We start from the raw sequence: 20,434 nt of genomic DNA, 5'->3' as shown, positions 1-20,434 counted from the left end.
GGTTATAGTCCCCTGTTTACCAGTCTGGTCTATTCCCACCCCTAGCTACACTCTATGAGTTATGGAAAGAAAGAAAGCCTATTATCAAATACTTTCATGTCTTTGAAGTAAGTGTTACATCTTGGCTGATCGTGAGCAAAGAAGAAAAATGGATCCCAAGATTAATGAAGGGATATTTCTGGTTTACTCTACAAACATCAGAGCTGATAGAGTTTTTAGTTCAAGAACCAAAGTCATGATGGAATCTATAAATGTTGTGGTTGAAGACTCAATCATAAAGAGTGGACATGATGTCGGAGCATATGTTGGAACATCATTCCAAATGGATGATGAGTCAAAAAAAGTGGTGAATAATGATACTGATGCTAACACTACAGATATTGAGTTTGACGAAAATCAAGTCAACAAAGGCCCCTCAATCATAATTCAGAAAGATCATCCTAAAGAACTCATTATAGGAAATCCTCATGAAGGAATTACTACTAGATCAAGAGATGTAATTTTAAATTCTTGTTTTATCTCTAAGATTGAACTCAAGAATGTGAAGGAAGCCTTAACTGATGAATTCTGGATCAATGCCACGCAAGAAGAACTGAGTCATTTTAAGAGGAATGAAGTTTGGGAATGGGTCCCTAGGCCTAATGGAACAAATGCCATTGGAACTAAATGGGTGTACAAGAAAAAATATAATGAAAATGGAGAAGTCACCAGAAACATGGCTAGACTTGTGACTCAAGGATACATTCAAATTAAAGGACTAGATTTTGATCAGACTTTTGCACCAGTTGCTAGAATTTAATATATCAGACTACTATTAGGTGTAGCATGCCTACTAAAGTTCAAGTTGTTCATATGGATGTGAAAAGTGTCTTTTTAAATGGGTACTTACATGAAGAAGTGTATGTTGAACAACCAAAAGGATTTATTGATCCCACTTTTCCAGATCATGTATTCAAACTGGAGAATGCTCTTTATGGACTAAAGAAAGCCCCTAGGGCTTGGTATGAAAGGCTGGAAAAATATCTTATCAATAATGGGTACAGAAAAAGAGGAATAGACAAGACTTTGTTTGTTAAATAGAAGGATGAAAAACTCATGATTGCTCAGATATATGTGAATGACATTATGTTTGGAGGGATGTCAGACTAGATGGTTCAACACTTTGTCAAGCAAATGCAATATGAATTTGGAATGAGTCTTGTTGAAGAATTAACATACTTTATAGGACTTCAAGTAAAACAGATGGATGACTCTATATTCATCTCTCAAAGCAAGTATGTCAAGAACATTGTGAACTATTTTGGCATGGAAAATGCTAGTCACAAAAGGACACTGGCACCTACTTATTTGAAATTATCTTAAGATGAAAAAGGTGTTAATTTGGATCAAAGTATGTACAAACGCATGATTGGTAGCTTGTTTTACCTTATAGCCAAAAGACCTGACATCACATTTGTTGTGGGTGTTTGTTCAAGATATCAAGTTGAGTCAAAGACAAGTCACATCAATCAAGTGAAGAGGATTCTGAAGTACATCTATGGTACTACTTGAAATTCTAGTATCAGATATGTGATATCGAATGAGATGTTACGACACAAATATCTGTTGATGAAACTAACGGAGCAAGATGGCAACAATAAAGAAAAATAGTGCACAAAGGTAAAGAACACACAGATTTGTTTACCCAGTTCGGAACAACCTTCCTACTCTAGGGGCTAAACTACCTCATTTACAACTCCTCACTTAATCACTACCCTTCCTATGACTTCTACCTAAGACTCACCTAGGTATGAGGCCCTCCTCAAATCCCCACTGTCACAACCCCTGACGAATAACACAAATAAAAAACCGTAGAAGACACTCTTCCAAAACACACAATTCTCAATGCTTAAAAGCTTATGAGAATCACACTACTCTCCTTACTTAACAGCTTCGAAGATTAAACCAGCATTCAACACCTACAGGTTTGTGAATGCACACATATAAAAGGACTTGATAACCTAATACTAGGTAAGCATAAAACACAGAGTCCTTCACAAAAGGCACACCTTAAAATTAGGATTAGCTGGTCTTTTATAGAACAGCAGCAGCGTGCAGACGTGGGCTTGGGCCATTCTTCAAATAGGGTTCTAGAACTACCCATAAAAAACTACAAGAAATCAGGTCATAATTACTCAAATATTGTTGGAGTAGTGTTAAAAGGATAAGTATTTCCTTTATCGTTTCCACAGAGATTGGTGCGATACTACCGACGTTCTATAGTTTAGTGTGTTTTGAGCTAAGATTTGGTAAGAGTTCGGTAAAATGAAATGTAGATTGCATAAAAAGTAAGCAAAGATAGTAAACTGGGGTTTAAAAACGATTTGGGAGAACTGTGCCAAGATTAGTTTTTGTTAGCTTGCTTCATATATACTCGATCAACCATGCATATGAACTTATTAATGATTAATACAATCACATATACTCTCGATACCGTTTATCTCTAAAACAATATCATGAATATTATCATATTAACCATTAGATGATCTCTCATGCCAACAATCAACATGATTATCTTAAAAGCTTGATACAAGTGATTATCAACTCACAAATCTATCTCTAGAGTTTGTTTATTGATAGATGAATATCTTTTAGGTTAAGGTTTGAAACATATCTCTCAATAGTGATTCAAAACAACAAATAAAACATGAATAACAAGATATTCACCATATATTAATCATCAACCACGTTCATACACAAAAGATTAAAAGAAGTACATATTTACAAACTAACTACCTCTAATCTTGACACAAGAAGATGTTTAGCTCTCCATAGCCATGGAAGCTTCAACAACAAGCAACAAAACAAGATTTACTAGCATCAAACTCAAAGAATATGAAGATGGATGCTTGGAAATCTTGAGGTTATCTTGAAAATATGGTTTTTTTCTTTTCTTCTCTCTTGCCCTAAGTCCTCTTCCAAAAGTATGTGGTTGGAAAGAAATAAGATCATCAAAATATATACCCCAAGTGCCTAAATTACAAGTGGTTAAAAAGTAGCTCCCCTAAGCGTAGGTCTGCTAAGCGGACGTCTCAAAATATCTGAAAAGTGATCATCGTCCGCTTAGCGAGATTGGTCTGCTAAGCGGACAAAAAATTTGAGTTCGCCTCTATTTTACGTTGTACAAAGTGCGCTTGAAGCCGGCTTGTGAATTAGAAATCTTCAATAAGCGCGCTGGTGCTCCGCTTAGCGGACTTGCTGATACAAAACTTCTTCCTTTTGCTTCCAAGCCTCCTACTAAGCTCATTCCATACACACCTTCCGTACTACTCTTGCTAAAAGATTAAATACCTACAAAATGCAAAGAAAAGTCATAAATCTTACTATTTACAATCAAAACAAAATCTTATTTATTTACCATAGTATCATGCCAAAATGAATCAAAACTTGGGAAAAGAAGTTGAGAAATACCACAAAATCTATGAACAAAATAGGTACAAAATGGATTCTAATAAGTAGCTCGAGTAAATTCATCTTGAGATTACGCAAACAAAACGCGCAAACAAACACCTCAACAATACAACCCTACAATAGAAACTGACACTCAGTTCAGTTTCAGAAAACAATATTAAGACATCTGCTTTGACATCTCGCAGGACATCCTAACATTATGTTTTACCAAAATTGCTGCCAACATAGAACCAACACTACAAACTATAGAATATTATACTTTCATGGTTCATATTCCATGCTGGTGGGGTATTGTGATGAAGATTGGGCAGATAGTGTTGATGACGGAATAAACACCTCTGGTGGATGCTTCTTCTTAGGAAACACTCTAATCTCCTAGTTTAGTAAGAAACATAACTGTGTTTTCTTATCTATTGTTGAAGTTGAGTATATTGCAATTGGAAGTAGTTGTTCATAACTGATGTGGATGAAACAAATGTTGAACAAATATAATGTCAAGTAGGATGTCATGACATTATTCTGTGATAATATGAGTGCTATCAACATTTCAAAGAATCCCATTCAACATAGTAGGACCAAGAATATCGACATTTGCCATCATGTTATCAGAGATCTTATTAAAGACAAGGTGATTACTCTGGAGCATGTAGCCACTAAGAAACAAATGTCTGATATTTTCACCAAAGATTTGGATGCAAATAAGTTTGAAAAGCTTAGGGGTGATCTGGACATCTTCCTTTTGAGGAACCATAGGTTCCATGTGCTTATGTGCTTCCATTTGATATTACATGTTTTCATAAACGTGCTCGTGCTTCCAACTTTATTTGTACATTTACTCTAATTTTTGTCAATTTTTTTGGCTAAAAATGAGGAGTAAAGTGTTAGTGCTTGTGTTAATGTTTTAAGAGTAAAAAGTGTTGTCATGTCAAATGTCTTAACATGTTGATGAACATTGTGATAGGACTGTACTACTGCTTAGGAAGAATAGTCTTTAGTTGTTGTCTTGATAGGGGGAGTATGATTGTCTGTCATGCTTGATCTGAACTGCTTATGTTGCTACTACTAATATGTGTGAACTTGGACAGATCATAATTATTTGGATGTTCCCTTGAGAAAGGGGGATCATAGTACTTGTGTACTGTGATGTTGGTTATGTAATGTCAGACAGAATGTCGTGGCATATGGTCTCTGGAAATTTATGGAGTTTGAAGAAGAGTGTTAATTCTCTATATATGTGTGAGGTTGGGTTCTCTGTAAGGGTTTAGTGCGTATAATTCTGATTATTTTGTTTATGCATTATTATGAAGATGAACATTTGAAATAATGTTGATTGGAGCATCTTTGCTTTTTTTTTTATTTTCCATTATCAATTGTGTGAATTGATTTAGCGTACTCTCTAACATTGATGTAGTGTTCTACTGAGGAGGATTCTAGTATGGCTATTGTGTGTCGACTAGTTTTGCATATCGCCCATAATTTGAGTTGAAAATATAAAAGCAATAACAACTCAAATTATGGGCGATATGCAAAACTAGTCGACACACAATAGCCATACTAGAATCCTCCTCAGTAGAACACTACATCAATGTTAGAGAGTACGCTAAATCAATTCACACAATTGATAATGGAAAATAAAAAAAAGCAAAGATGCTCCAATCAAAGATCTTGAGACGTAAATTGGTCATTTAATCAAGCACCTAATTGATTAACAAACCAATGCCAATACTTAAACTATCTAAAATGAACATTGCAAAGTAGGTGGAAATGATGAATAAAATGACAAAAAAAAATAAAAGAAAGTGGGAAAGAAGTTGGAGAAATACGTAAGTGAAGAGGCACAAACAAATGTTCAAGGATCAAAGGAGGAAAAATTGAAAAATTCCACCTATTCAGAATCTTCCTAACAGATTGACTCCAACTAAGAAAAACCCATATTCAAGATTTTCATACACTCTCAAAATAATATTGATGAGCACACTATTCTTCAAAGAGTTGAAGCAACTTCTTACCTATCTCAATATTATGAGAGAGAATAAGAAGAAAATAAGATATATTAAAGAATCTTAACACATGTATCAAGCTAATGACTTTAAACAAGAACTTATTGGGAGGAAACCCAATTTTATAGGTTTAGATTTTCTTTTATGAAATTTATATTTCTCTGAGCTAAAACAGGTAAAAACACATGTTTTTGATAGTTTGCAGGAATTTTATTGGGCTAGCACATCTACTTGCCACGCGAAAACTTCAATAACACAAGTGATAACTGTTATTTTGGATTCAAAGTTGTAATTGAAGAACACGTACTTGCATTGAAGAATTGGTACTTGAAAGTATAGAAGAGTTACTCCAAATTTTAACCATTGATTTTCATTAATCTAATGGCTTTAATTAATTATTTATAAAAAAAATTCCAAAAATAATTAGATTAAATGATCAATTAAAGCTGTTAGATTAATGAAAATCAATGGTTAAAATTTGAAGTAACTCTTATACACTTACTCTTGAAGTAAGAATATCTCTCCTCATATATATATATATATATATATATATATATATATATATATATATATATATATATATATATATATATATATATATATATATATATATATATTCTTCAATTTCCTATCTAATAATGAATAAATATCAACAAAATTGATGAATTTTCTCATATTTGTTTTGAGCCTTATCCGTTTACGAGCTGCTAAAAATAACGCGTTTGAAGTCGTGTCTTCGACACTTTATTTCTCATGCTCCAAATACGCGTCAATACCTACAAAAAGACACAAAAACTAGTAAACGATATAAAAGTATATGAAAATACAACTATTCACAAGCGTACGGATTTACAAATAAAACGGGGAATTATCCAAACGGTATTAACAAAAAGTATCGATAAGTGCAACAAATTATATACACAAAATAATGATATTTTTGCACTTATCAATACTATCAAGGTATAATTTCTTGATTGTGTAGAAAACTAGGCCAAATAAAGCCTATCTTTTGAGAGTGTGATCCTTTGACAACCTCTTTGAGGTGAAACTATTGAGATTGGTTGAAAATATACATATTAGTACTCTCTATGATGGAGTATGATTGTCGATAAAGACAATAAAAGCTAATGTATTATTTTCAATCAAGGTGGAGATTGTTGGGGTTTATTGAAAATATACATGTTGAAGAAGTCTCACGTCGCTTAGTTTTGTGAAGAAGTAGGGAGTCCAAGGCTATATATAGGATTCAAGTTTCTCCTTACAAGATGCACCAATCAAAATCACTTTAAGCTTGTATTTGACTTTCTTTGTTCTCTTATGCTCTTGTATTAGAGTTTTGTGAGATGTAGTTAAATATTTGTTTTAGAGGGCCTGTGTTAGTTAAAGGTATATTATGTGTTGTAATAATTTTCACATAATGTTATTCTCTGGTTTTCTATTGACAACGACCATGGTTTTTCTTTTGTTTTGGAGTTTCCATAGTATGTTCTTGTGTTATGATTGTGTTCCTTTTTTTTCTCTATATTTGTTATTTTCCCAACAAGTGGTATCAAGAGCCTTGGTTTGGTGGGATATAAACTTTTTAGTATGCTTTTTGGTTGGAGTTTAGTCTGATCTTCCACGTCAGAAAAGAAATTTTATACTCTGTGTTGGTTGGGAAAATTTTATTTTGCAGTAGGAAAGAGTTGTTAAGCTGCAATCACAAGGTTTAATGTGCAGTTTGGGCTAGAGAAAATTGATGGAAATTTTTTTTTTGGCTTGTGGAAAGTTCAAGTCAAATATGTGTTAATACAATCAAGATTACACAAGGTACAATATTATGTCGGTGGTTGAAGAGCTTCCTGCCAACAAGGAAGTTACACCATAAGTTTTCAACCTAATTTTTGACATGTGATATTCTTGGAGTGGTTTAGCTTTGAGTGAAATTTATTCATCATGATAAAGTATACGATTGTTGATGATGATAATGTGAAATTCTTGAAGTGGTTTATCTCAACTGAAATATATTCTTTATGAGATAGCATGATAGTTTTAAAACTATGATTGTCAGTGAAGACAATGTGAAAATTCTTGGAGTGGTGTAGCTTCAACTGACTATACTCTTTATGTTGAAGTATGATTGTCGATGAAGACAATGAAAATTGATGTATTATTTTCAATCAAGGTGGAGATTGTTGGGGTTGATTGAAAATATACATGTTAAAAAAGTCCCACACCGCTTAGTTTTGTGAGGAAATAGGGAGTCCAAGGCTATATATAGAATTCAAGTTTTTCTTTACAAGAAGCACAAGTCAAAAATACTTTAAACTTGTATTTGACTTTCTTTGTGTTCTTATGCTCTTGTATTGAGTGTTGTAAGATGTGGTTAAATATTTGTTTTGGAGGGTGCGAGTGTATTAGGGGCCTGGGTTAGTTGAGGGTATATTATGTATTGTAACAATTTTCACATATTGTTATTCTCGGGTTGTATGTTGACAAGGACCGTGGTTTTTCTCCAATTTTGGAATTTCCACATTATGTTCTTGTGTTGTGATTGTATTCCTCTTTTTTTCCTATGTTTGTTATTTTTTCCATCAAAAACATAAAAAAAATTGTTTTGTAAAAGTTACAACCTTTAGCCATTTCAAAGAAAAATAATGTTCATTCTTTGTCTTAAAGATATGAAAACATAACATTTTCAAGAGTGTCATAGAAAGTAAGCTGGGGAGAGAAGGATTTTTGAAAGAAAATAAAAATCAAAGAGTTGTTATTAAGTGATCAAAAGAAAAAGAAAAAAAATGAGTATTTTGACAAAAAGAATGAAAAGCAAAATCAAAAGAAAAAAGAAATATTTAAATGTCAAAAAAATATGTTGGGGAGAGAATGATTTTTGAAAGAAAAGGAAAACCAAATTGTTGCTATTAGGTGATAAAAAGAAAAGGAAAAATAATGTACTTTGACAAAAAGGAAATAAAAATCAAAAGAAAAGAAAGAAAATATCCAAATGTCAAAGATAATTATTCAAAAGAAAAATCACCAAGAATAAAAGTTGTTAAGTGTAAAGTGGAGTATTTTGTGGAAAACTTGTTAAAAATAAATATGTTCTCTTATTTGCTAGGTACATCTTGAATCTAAAGAAAAACCAAGGTTTTTTATAGCCTGACCACGTTACAAACTGAATAAAAGACCTTAGTGGTCTATGACTGATAATGTATTTTGTGATATTGCTTAGATGAAGTGCAAAATTGATTTGTAGTTTATACATTGTGCGAAAAATGAGGGAAACACTAACAATTTGAGTGACACTAAATGAGATCATGATTGTGATGATAAAGTTATTTTTTATACACACATTTTGAAATCATACTTTCTTTAATTATATTTTTCATCTTCATGCTATAATTTATGGATGATTATTATATTGATTTTGAATTTGCATTTAAAGAAATCATGCCAAGTTCAATGATTTTTCAAAAGTTTCTAATTTAGTCATAGACGTCATATGAAGTATGCATAAACCTGAGAGAGTTGGCTCAGCGGAAGGGAGCTCGGGTCCCAAGGGTTTGCTCCTCTTGGGGTCTCGAGTTCGATGGTGCCCGGGACCAAAAAATAATCCCAAACACTCAAGGGTTACGCGAGGTGAAAACCCTCTATGTGGTGATGTTAAAAGCTCGCTAAACGCAATTAAATACCCCTAGGAGAAATTATGCTCGCTTGGCGAGAACAAAAACGATTCAAATAACTTGTGGACTAAGCAACTTTATTGTGAAGGTAAAATTTTCTCGCCAAACCTTGTTAAGTGAGAATTTAGCGGCAACATCTACTTAGATGAACTGACATGACTTAATGAGAAGAAAGTAGGTGCTCAAAATGAGCTACAAAACTCACTTAGCGAAAATGAAATATCATAATCTTATAAATAAAATTTTGTCATTTCATTTAGCTCTTTATGGTCAGGGAAAAATTTTAATATAATTCTTTTCAACTTTTTTTATAAATAAATATTGCTACAACATTTTAATTTCAAAGATATAAATAAGTAAAAGGAACAAAATTCAACAAGATAATCCTTAATTATAAATTTTTTAAAGAAATTTGTTTATTCTTTTGGTATAATGATATATACAAAATTTGAAATATATTTATTACTCCCTCTGTTTTTTATTATAAGTCGTTTTGGAAAAAAAAATTGTATTTAAATATAAGTCGCTTTACAATTCCAATGAATAATTAATGCTACTTTTCCTATTATATCCTTAAATATTTATTATTCTCTCTCCTTTCAATTATATAAATTTATCTTCCCTATGTCATTAATGAAAGATAATTTTGTAAAAACCTTCATAATTTCTCATTTTCATACAACAATTATTATTTTTCTTAAACTGTGTGAAAAGTCTAAAACGACTTATAATAAAAAACGGAGGGAGTATAGTTTAATAAAAATGCACTAATAATATAAATTTTTTTACATTATCATTTAATTAAAATATATTATCATACAAGGGAAAAGCTAACATATGCCCCAAGGGCACAATTTAATAAGATATTTATAGAAACATTTTCTTGAAACGTGTGCATTCAATGTATTGAAATTTTAAATATGACTCTATTGCATTTAATTACATTTAACTTTTTCTAATTATAATATCCTTAACATGTGCCTTTAGGGCACACGTTAGCATGACCCATCATACAAATACATCACTCATTTTTTCTATTTATTAATGAATTTAATTGCATTGCACTTTTGTTGTTTTTTGTTGTAAAAGTTTTCACATTCAATGGATTTTTTTATAATTGTTGCATAAAATCCTTTATTAATTTTCTTAAAATTATACTATCTTTATAAGTAGATAGATACAATTAACTTGTCTTAAAACTCTCAAGATCCTAAGTTTGAATCTTGCTAGATGCTATCGATGTTTGCGTTGGTTCAATCTATACAAAATTTTGTTCGGACTTTAAATAAACGCCTCGCTGGTAGACGGTAAAATTGATACCTTTTGATTAGTCGCCGGATACCAAGATTTAAAAAAAAAATTGTCTAAAAACACTATAAAAAAAGTCAAATTGAATATATTTATAAAAATATGAGCATGGACCCTACTTTTCGAACCCTTTCTCATTGTATTTTCTCGAGAAAAATCTCTCTCTCTCTCTCTCTCTCTTCTTTGATACTCTCTCTCTAGTTTGAATTCTTTGTTTCCACCCGCAGACGCGCACTCAGTGATTGTCTCAACTCTCTTATTTATTGTTAACAACAGTAATAATCATCATCATCATATCTATCTCACATTACACGCCCTCACTCACCCACCAGAAATTCTCATCATTTCATCACCTTCACTCAACATTCTCTCTCAAATCCACTTTTCATCTTACCATCATCACATTACAGGTTTTTTTTGTCTTTTCTTTCCATTCAACTCTTTCTCTTGTTTATTTCCTTGTTTTAGTTGTTTTTTGTTTCTGGGTTTTTATTTTTTTAGTTCCTCATGAAAGTTTTCGTTGATGGGTTGTTTAAAGTTTCAATTTTTTATCTGTGTTGGGGTTTGTGTTTGGTTTCTGTGTGTTGTCGGTAGATCTGTTTGATGTTTTTAAGGTTAGGGTTTTTGAATGTGTAGAATAGTTTGTTGTTAACCCTTTTGCTTGTTCTGCTTTATAACCAATAAGGGCATGCAAGTTTGTGAAATGTGAAGAATGGGTGTTTTGGATTATCATGTTAATGTGGTTTGTACATTGGTCTTGTTCATGTGTTTGTTTATACTTTATTTTGTACTTGATGTTTAAAAAAGTGATTTTGGCATGATTTGTATGAGTAGCCATACAACATTTTCAGGCTGTGAGACTTTTGTATGGCAATTTTGACAATGTTTTACTCAATGTTATATAAACTGGGTTGAACCGGGAACAAGCTAGTTTTGTCGGTTGGTTTGATCGTGGCCGTGGGACTTGCCAAATTGTATGAGACTTTTGACGATGTTTTAGTCAATGTTGTAAAATACCGGGTTGAACTGAATCATTTGGCACAACTGGTTGAATCGGGAACAAGATAGTTTTGTTGGTTGGTTTTATCGCGGTTGTGGGACTTGCCAAGTTGTATGAGAATTTTGACAATGTTTTACTCAATGCTTTAAGAAACGGATTGAACTGAATCGGCCGGCACAACTGGTAACCGGGAACAAGCTAGTTCGTTGGTTGGTTTGATATTGGTTGTGGCCCAGTTTGTTGAACTCGGTTGAACCACATTGGTGATTCAGTTTATATTTTTTGTCCTTTTGCTTTTTTACTATTTATTTTGTAATCAAGTTAACAAAGTGAAACAATCGAACCATTATTCGGAGGTCTCATTTGTTCGGTCTTTGATTTTGTTTTTGAAATATTGGTTTTACTTACTTTCATGTCTTATTAATTTATGGTTGTTGGGTGTCTAGTCCTTCATTCATTTGTCTGATTAAAGAGATTATATGGTGTTGATTCCTTAGAGGTAGTTTGTTTAGGTTACCTGCTCTCATTAGGGAAGGCTAACACAATAATTGTTATGATCATGACTCATGACTTGTTTGAAATAAAGATTGCTGTCTTTCTCAGTGTTGAAAATGTGAATCATATGTTAGGTAGAGCATTAATTTGTATTTGAAAAAGGGTTATCTTATTATGGCAAAACACTACTTTTTTTTCTTGTGTTTAGGGTGGTTACATTTCGAGGAATATGCATAGCTAGGTGATAATTGTTTTGGCAATAAATAGTGCTATAAAAATGGACCGTGGAAATTAACCGAATGAATGTTATTTTGAGTGATGATTGTTGTTGACTTTCATTGGATTTTGTCTGTTTGCTAGCGCAACTTTTGTCATTTCACAGATCATTATGGTGTAGTTTGATCCATGTAGCTGACCCCACATAGTGGGATATGACTTGGTTGTTGTTGCTTGCGTAACTTTTGTCTGATGAAAGTTATAGATTACAACTTGTTAAACTGATAAATGTGCTCCAAAACCAAATTTGGCCCGGAAGACTGAGAAATATGTTTTTTATCGAATTTTGCTTCTGATTGTTTGTAATATGCTAATGCAATCCTTTTCTTTTCATTTACGAAGGGTCTGTTGGTGTTTGGACGTGCAAGTATGGCATCTAGTAATCCATTCTTTGATGATATACGGAGCAGATCAGGAGTTGATCCTCCTCAAACCGAAGAGTCAACAGAAATTCCTGAACTCATAAATGATCCTATACAGACCGTTGTTAAACCTAATGGAACTGTTTCAAGCAGTGTTCGTGAGCTTTTAGAGTGCCCTGTGTGCTTGAATGCTATGTACCCTCCAATCCACCAGGTTGTTTTTCTATTTTGATAGTTTATTGATGATAAAGTAGGTTTACACAATGAATTTCCAAGAAACTCGAGAGTGTCGGGTCTCTCCCTTCAAATAACCGATTACCTAACATATTGTTGATCTTTATTGCAGTGCTCAAATGGTCACACTTTATGCTCTGGTTGCAAACCAAGAGTCCATGACCGGTGTCCTACTTGTCGGCACGAGCTTGGAAATATTCGATGTTTGGCATTGGAGAAGGTGGCTGCATCGTTAGAACTTCCTTGTAAATATCAAGGTTTTGGGTGCATAGGCATATACCCTTATTACAGCAAGCTAAAACACGAGTCTCAATGTGCATTTAGACCTTATAACTGTCCATATGCTGGTTCAGAATGTGCTGTCGTGGGCGATATACGGTTCTTGGTGGCACACCTCAAAGATGATCACAAAGTGGATATGCATAGTGGTTGTACTTTTAATCATCGCTATGTGAAATCAAATCCGCAAGAAGTTGAAAACGCCACTTGGATGTTAACGGTATTGTTTTGCTTAACTTTGTTCTCCCCACATTTCATTGATTTTGTACATGCGTATGACTTCATTTGCCATATAGCACTGACACTTTATATTGAAGGCATGTCTGGTCTGTGACGCGTGAGTGTCCAACACAACACCAATACACGTGTTTACGATCACTTCTTAATTTTCCTCAAATTTTTGCCAGTGCCATCGTGTTAATGTCGTGTTCAGTGTCTGTGTCAGTGCTTCATATTAGTTGATCTTAATAGAATAATTGAAGTAAACTAATATCTCTCGAGACGTTTTTGGCTTTTCCTACTAAGCTTAATCAAGAAAAAAAATCACTTTTCCGTAGTGGAACATTTCAAAATTGAGTATTTACATTATAAAGTACTCTATAACTTATAGCCTTGTCTTTGTAGTGTAGATTTCTCGTTTAAACCATCTATGCGAGTTATCTGATTTCTGATATCTGGGTCTCACCTTTGTTTCTAGGTTTTTAGTTGCTTCGGTCAGTATTTTTGTCTACATTTCGAAGCTTTTCAACTGGGAATGGCTCCAGTCTACATAGCATTTTTGCGGTTTATGGGCGACGACAATGACGCAAAGAACTATACCTACAGTCTCGAGGTAGGTGGAAACGGAAGGAAGATGACATGGCAAGGGGTCCCTAGAACAATCCGAGATAGTCACCGCAAGGTTCGTGACAGTTTTGACGGTCTCATCATTCAGAGGAACATGGCTCTGTTCTTCTCCGGCGGCGACAGGAAGGAATTGAAACTTCGAGTAACGGGAAGGATTTGGAAAGAACAATGAATGTAGTTTTGCTTGATTCATGTTTATGTAGCAATTATATATGGAGTGCACCTATCACTTGTAGTAGTACGAATTTTCTGGTCATGTATTGTGTTTTGTAATTTAGAAGGCAACATCTCTTTGCTTACTTTAGCATCCAATACATGGATAGAAAGGTGTAGTGTGACATTATGATATATTTATTAATATAGATGTAGAACCTTAGTGTGCTTGTTAAATTTTGTCTTCTTTTTTTTTCTTCAGAATCTATGAAACAATTACTTCACAAACACTTCATGCTAGCAATTGGTACTTGGGATATGGTTTTATCTTATCCTTCAACAACAAAATCAATGTGATGATGTTTTTTTTTTAATTACTAAAATCAAAGTGATGTTACTTGTAAAGCATAGTGGCTAGAAACTTCAACAACACAACTCATCATACATGTTTGTGACATGATTATCCAAAAAAAAAAAAAAACTAGTTTGTGACATCTTGTAACCTTATCTCTTTTTCTATCCTTTATATAAAGCAGTGAAATCACTCTTTGATAGAAAAACAGACATTTTCACTATTTTTCATTTTTAAAAGGGCACACATGGTAATGGATTGACATGGGGAGCATATTAGTGGATTCAGTTACACTTTTTTTTTTTTTATTACAGTTCAGTTACACTTTAATCATGGAGAATGAGCCTAGCTCAACTCCGACGTGTTTATCTAATTTTTTCCATTCATCGTGCCTAGCTGAACTTGATCATTCAAGTCAGGGGAGCTACATCGTGATCAACTATACGAAGCTCTTCCTCAAAGTTGTGGTCCTCTTGAAGAGTGTTTCATGGTATGTCGTGAGTCCTAGAGAAATGAGCGACACAAACCTCTTGAAGAGTGCTTCATGGTATGTCATGAGTCCTAGAGAAATGATTGACGCAAACCGGGCGCTCTTCCTCAAAGTTGTGGTCCTCCTAAAGAGTGTTTCATGGTATGTCATGAGTCCTATAGGAACGAGTGACACAAGCCATGTGTGCTCAACTCCGTTCAAGAATCTCTACTCTTGCACGGACAAGTGACCTAAATCTTGCATGCTTAAACTCCACACACCTGATAAGTGACATAAGTTGTGTCACATAAGTTGCAGTACATTCTCAACTTCACACTCCTGACAAGTGACATAAGTTTACGTGCTCTTGTAAGGACAAGTTGTGTGAAGCGTTAGGTCAACATGGTGAGGACTAAAAGAAATAATACTAAGAAAAGGAAGACCAGATTTATCTAAGGCAAATAATGTATTTTATTTTTAGTCATTTTCTACATACTCTTGAAATTCTTTTGAGAGTACTCTTTAATTCCTTTCAGAGATTCTAGGGAACAATTCATATATATTGTGTTTACATACATCAGCAGCTACACAATGAATACCTACATAATGAATACAAGAGTGTTTGGATTGGCAGTAGAATTGTGTTTGATAGAATTGATTTTAACATAATTGAATTTAACAAAACTAATTCATGTTTAAATACATCTAATTAAAAGTGAATTAAACAATAAATTTCAGTGTAAAAATCACCCAGAATCAATTCTGAAAACGTAAGCTATAAATTCTAGCTTAGAGTAGAATCAATTCTGAAGACAAATTCAGTTATACTTTTGAAATATCAAATACCTTAAAATCAATCAAAAATCAATTCTACATCTCTAGAATTGATTATGGATTTTGTAGAAGTAGAACCAAACATACACTTAGTATTTCACTATTTATATACAAATCTTTACTATATTTCTTTTAATAAAAATAAGTACTTTTGCAATTTAAAGTAAAAGCAAAAATTTAAACAATTTAAATAAAGGAAACCAAACATGATGCACTAAAGTTCATCACACTCACATTTTTGTTCCTTTATTTTGTATTTTGAAATTTGAATAGCTTTTATGATAGTTTTCTTTGGTAAAACAGTTTTTATGATAGTCAGCAAAGCCTTTAGAAACAGAACTTCATTTAACATGTTTGGAATCCAAAAAAGAGAGAAACTATCCACACACCCCAAACATCACTTTGAAAGTACACATGCAAACAAAGAAAGCTCCACAAAGAAAGCTTGCATTTGTTACAAAGCCCCTTTCATCAACTTTAAGATGGAACAAAAACTGATGAACTACAGTGAAAAATAACCAACACAAAAATGCCACTTAAATATAAGTTACTAACTGACGAAAATCTTGCAACATTTTAATTACCCAAGGCCTTCCTCTGGGTTACAGTGAAATTAGATTAATTGTCAGACAAAATCATAATTTCAACTCATCTTTTTATTCTAAAAAATGCAGATCTCAAGCAGATTTGGCCAAATATGCTTTCCATCCTTGTAGACGGTATTCATGAGCTGCCTCGGCAGGATTTGCTGCCTTGATGATGCCACGTCCCACGATTATAATGTCACTTCCCCTATCATGAACGACCTGGAAAAAAACGTTTAGTCAAGTTCGGTATACTCAAACTTACATAATGGCAACATGAAAAAGATGAATGGTAACATGAAAAAGAACTTACAGAATGTGGAGTGTTATATTGCTGCCCTAAACCATCACCACCAGTCACCATTTGAACCCCAGGAGTTGCCTGAATGAATGAAGGATTTATGGGTGCCCCTGGCCATGATGCTGGGTTGACAGAGATGAAGCCAATTACAAAGTCGGAATGCTCCTCAGCAATTTTCACTGCAGCTGCGGTATAATCTCCCTTGGCAAGGTTACCAGCTGAGCTCATTTCAGCAAGCAGCAATAGTCCCCTGCCACGAGGCAAACCCTGATATGGTTCAAGAAACATGTTAAACGATCAATTAGGCTCTTGCTATAAAAAATATTATATCTTATTAGTAAAGCAAGTTTTTAGTCCTATAAAATTACCGATCTTTCCAGTTTTGTCCCTATAAATATTTTGACCAGTTTTAGTCCATACGTTTTATAAAAAATGAGGGACTAAAAGCACCCGTTTTAAAAAAGGAAGAAACTACATATACATTATAAAGGAAATGACTATATACAGACCTTCAATTTTAGTCCATCCACGATTCCAGGACCAGAGATTATGTGAGCATTTACTATGTGAGCCCAATCCAATATGTGAAAGATTCCTCTGTAGAAATTTTTGAAGAACAAAGCCTTATTGAATTTAGATACAGATGAGGAACCCATAAACAAAAGGAATTTGAGATAGTTGAGCAAATTTTTACCCTTCATATTGCATGGTAACTGTGTTACCAATGTCAGCAAACTTACGATCCTCAAAGATTAAGAAGTTGTGTTTTTCTGCAATCTTCAGTAGGATAAAATAAAGCATACGTTAAACACCACAAAACCAGAAACATAGGAGATTACTTAAAACTTGATGCAAACTTATACGCACATATAGAACTCTTATCATAGATTAAAGACATGAAATCATCCTTCTGCTTTAATAACTACTTAGAAATCTTCTAGTGGACTAGTTGTCAATAGTAATAGGAAGGAAAAGTTTTTAACATAATACTGAAAGGCAAAAAAACGACATGAACGAAATAGGTTTCTTTAAGAAATATACCGAGAGAAGCTTAGAGCCAAAATCAGGAGTAAAATCAGGCAAAATATCCACATGAGTCTTCAGCAAGCATATCTCAGGTCCAACCTATAAGAAAAAAACAAGACAAATTAGTTAAAAAAGACATAACTGTTATGGCCAAGAACATACGAGAGAATACAAAATTCCATAAACTGATTAAGAATAAGTAAAAGTATATTCCTCTTTATTATGAAAGGTTTTACCAAAAGAACAATCACTTACCTTCTCAGCAATTGCAAGCAATTCAGCGGCAGTTCCAACATCTGCAGCCAAACACAGGTTACTCTCCTTCTGAGCCATTATCTCAAACAACTTCTTTCCTGTTGGATTCTTGGACAGACTAGCCCTCTCTCCAAACGATAAGGACTTGACCTTAGTTATTGGTTTTTCAACCTTTGCCAAAGCTGCAACCTTCCGATTCTCATCTAAGAATTTTGTAACAACCCCTACCATCTCGTCATCAAGTCTTCCATGATTCCTCAAAATTTTCACCATTTCAGTCAATTTGATAATGGCATGCAGCTTGATGCCATTCTCCTCCAAATTTTCCCTCCCACCTTGTTCTCTATCGATCAAGACAACAGCATCAGTGACCTTCAACCCTACAGATTGTAGCGGCCTAGCTGTTTCCAAAACTGATGTTCCACTGGTAACCAAATCCTCAATGATTAAGCAACTCTGCCCAGGCTTGAAATCACCTTCAATGGCTTTAGCAGTGCCATAGTCTTTGACTTCCTTACGACGCATGACCATGGGGATGTTCTGAGCAAGAGAGACACATGTGGCGATGGGCAAGGCAGTGTAAGGAACACCACATACAACTTCAAAGGAAGTGGATGAGACAGAGGAAATTAGGGTCTCAGAGATTTGCCGGAGGAGAGAAGGATAAGATATAATGAGACGGAGGTCGATGTAGATTGGTGAAGAGATGCCAGATTTGAGCTTGAAGTTGCCGAATTTGACAGCCGATATCTCATGGAGTTGAAGAACAAGAGATTCTATCAATGATGCTGACGCCATTTCCTCACAAATAACAATTCCCTTTTGTGTGTATTACAGGGATTGTAAAAGTAACCTGTGTCATTCAGTCAGCCTCAAACTCGTCAATTGAATATTTTGAAGAAACATAGATGTAAAAATGCAAAGGATATTCCAGTATTTGTCGCACTTAAGGGATGTGATAACAAAGACTTCATCATAGCATTCCCATTTCATTGATGATATCATAGATTAAAATAATTCCTATAACATGATTTTAACTTACACCCGGGGATGGACGCAGCGCCGTCTTTGAGGGCGTGCAAGGCGGGCTACTGTCCAAAATTTGAGACGTTTAAATCGTGGGTAAAGAAAGCCTCAAAACATTTGTCACCGTTGAACCATGACAAAATAGGGCCCATAATTAATTTTCCACACTTAAACTGCCTTTATCCTACCCAGGACCTTGAAAAACTTAAGACAAACCCTGCATGGACGCATTCATACTCAATTTTTCGCAACTTCACTTCAGTCATCCCAACCAACACAATTGCAATTTTAAAACCTTGCCTACACCATTTCTAAAGAATAATAACAAACTATCAGTCTCCCTAAACTATCATTGTCTCTCCAATTAGGTCTCTGAACCAATAAAAACATAACAAACAGTCTTAAACTATTTTGAATCCATCAAATCAATCCCCAAACTATCCTTCTCTCATTTTTAAAAAACAACTGAGGAACTAACTTAATAGATCAACAATAATTTTGAGACAACTAGTTATATTTCTATAGTTTAGAGCATTGTAGCGCCGACATCTCTGAAAAAGTGTGTCAGTGTCGGTATCCGAAACCAACACTTTTGATTACTTTTAATTTATTAATTTTTCAAATTATTATCGGTATCGACATGTGAGTGACGTGTTTCTGGTGCCGTGCTTCATAGGTTCAGAGCCTAAAATGAATAACTACCTTGTAAGCAAGACATTAATAATTTTTTTACGAACTCTGTAATATAAACTCGATCTCTTTTCAATACAAGATGGTAGCGTAACTTTTCAGCAATATTTGTCAAATAGTGAAATAGGAACAACATGCATCTTTATTACTATTCAGCATTTCTTCTTCAGTTATCCGCGATTAGTTTTTGAAATGCGGAAATCGTAGAAGCGAGGCGGAGATATTATTGTTACAGAGAGAGAAAGAGTACCTCGGTTGAAGCAAAACGGAGCGGCAGAGAAGGCGGCGGCGCGAAGAAGTGGCGAGGAGATGGCTGGGTAGTGAGGTAGAGTGGTGAGTGAGTGAGTGACTTTATGAATGTGAATTATTATTCCTTTGGTAATGGTTGAGGTTTAAAGTAGGAAAAGAGAGACAGCATCGATCATATAAATATTTGATACCCTTAACTTCTAGAGAAAATGTAATAGAAGAAAAAAAAAAAACATAAAGCCCAAATCCAATTGAGGGGTGCTATGCTTACACCCAAAAAAAAGTTACTCTAACACCTAATAGTTACACAGTAAAAAATACTGTCTAATTTCATTTATTTGTTTGAGTCAGTACAATGAAAAAATAATGATTAAATATTTTTAAAAAACAAAAGAGTACTATTATACGGTGTAGGTGTTACCATTAGTGTATCTGCAGTGCAACCTAAAAAATAATAGTATTAAGCTTGTATTTTGTCTAGTTAAATTAGTTTAGTTAAAATTTGTATATGGACAACAAATACCGAATTTAAATATGTGATATTATATTTATTCATTTTTAAAAGAAGATTGATGTTGTTCGC

At 33.8% G+C, this 20,434-nt stretch overlaps 2 protein-coding genes across 2 annotated transcripts; one reads left to right on the top strand and one right to left on the bottom strand.

Moving 5' to 3' along the window:
• The first annotated feature begins 10,563 nt into the window (after positions 1–10,563).
• LOC131593301 (E3 ubiquitin-protein ligase DIS1-like) lies at positions 10,564–14,325 on the top strand. Its single transcript, XM_058865750.1, has 4 exons — positions 10,564–10,830; positions 12,534–12,767; positions 12,900–13,286; positions 13,764–14,325. The coding sequence occupies exons 2-4, from the start codon at positions 12,561–12,563 to the stop codon at positions 14,082–14,084; spliced, it is 915 nt and encodes a 304-aa protein (XP_058721733.1). The 5' UTR covers positions 10,564–10,830; positions 12,534–12,560; the 3' UTR covers positions 14,085–14,325.
• A 1,910-nt stretch (positions 14,326–16,235) lies between these two features.
• Positions 16,236–20,005, bottom strand: LOC131593300 (uridine 5'-monophosphate synthase). The gene is made up of 7 exons (XM_058865748.1): positions 19,853–20,005; positions 17,887–18,739; positions 17,647–17,730; positions 17,300–17,382; positions 17,115–17,202; positions 16,618–16,872; positions 16,236–16,526 (listed from the first exon to the last, which is right to left on the bottom strand). Exons 2-7 carry the CDS (start codon positions 18,682–18,684, stop codon positions 16,398–16,400), a joined length of 1,437 nt encoding a protein of 478 aa, XP_058721731.1. The 5' UTR covers positions 18,685–18,739; positions 19,853–20,005; the 3' UTR covers positions 16,236–16,397.
• Between the last annotated feature and the right edge of the window lie 429 nt (positions 20,006–20,434).

This window comes from Vicia villosa, linkage group LG3 (assembly GCF_029867415.1).
Source record: "Vicia villosa cultivar HV-30 ecotype Madison, WI linkage group LG3, Vvil1.0, whole genome shotgun sequence".
In the NCBI taxonomy this organism is placed as follows: Eukaryota; Viridiplantae; Streptophyta; class Magnoliopsida; order Fabales; family Fabaceae; genus Vicia; species Vicia villosa.
Note: the sequence above shows the minus strand (reverse complement) of the source record. Positions and strands in the feature narration are given on the sequence as shown.

Excerpts from the sequence above, each read along its gene's own strand:
- LOC131593301 (XM_058865750.1), top strand. The coding sequence starts at position 12,561 with ATGGCATCTAGTAATCCATTCTTTGATGATATACGGAGCAGATCAGGA. Across the intron at positions 12,768-12,899 it reads TGTACCCTCCAATCCACCAG|TGCTCAAATGGTCACACTTT; the intron begins GTTGTTTTTCTA and ends TCTTTATTGCAG. Across the intron at positions 13,287-13,763 it reads ACGCCACTTGGATGTTAACG|GTTTTTAGTTGCTTCGGTCA; the intron begins GTATTGTTTTGC and ends CTTTGTTTCTAG.
- LOC131593300 (XM_058865748.1), bottom strand. The coding sequence starts at position 18,684 with ATGGCGTCAGCATCATTGATAGAATCTCTTGTTCTTCAACTCCATGAG. Across the intron at positions 17,731-17,886 it reads TGCTTGCAATTGCTGAGAAG|GTTGGACCTGAGATATGCTT; the intron begins GTAAGTGATTGT and ends TTTTTCTTATAG. Across the intron at positions 16,527-16,617 it reads AATATAACACTCCACATTCT|GTCGTTCATGATAGGGGAAG; the intron begins GTAAGTTCTTTT and ends GTTTTTTTCCAG.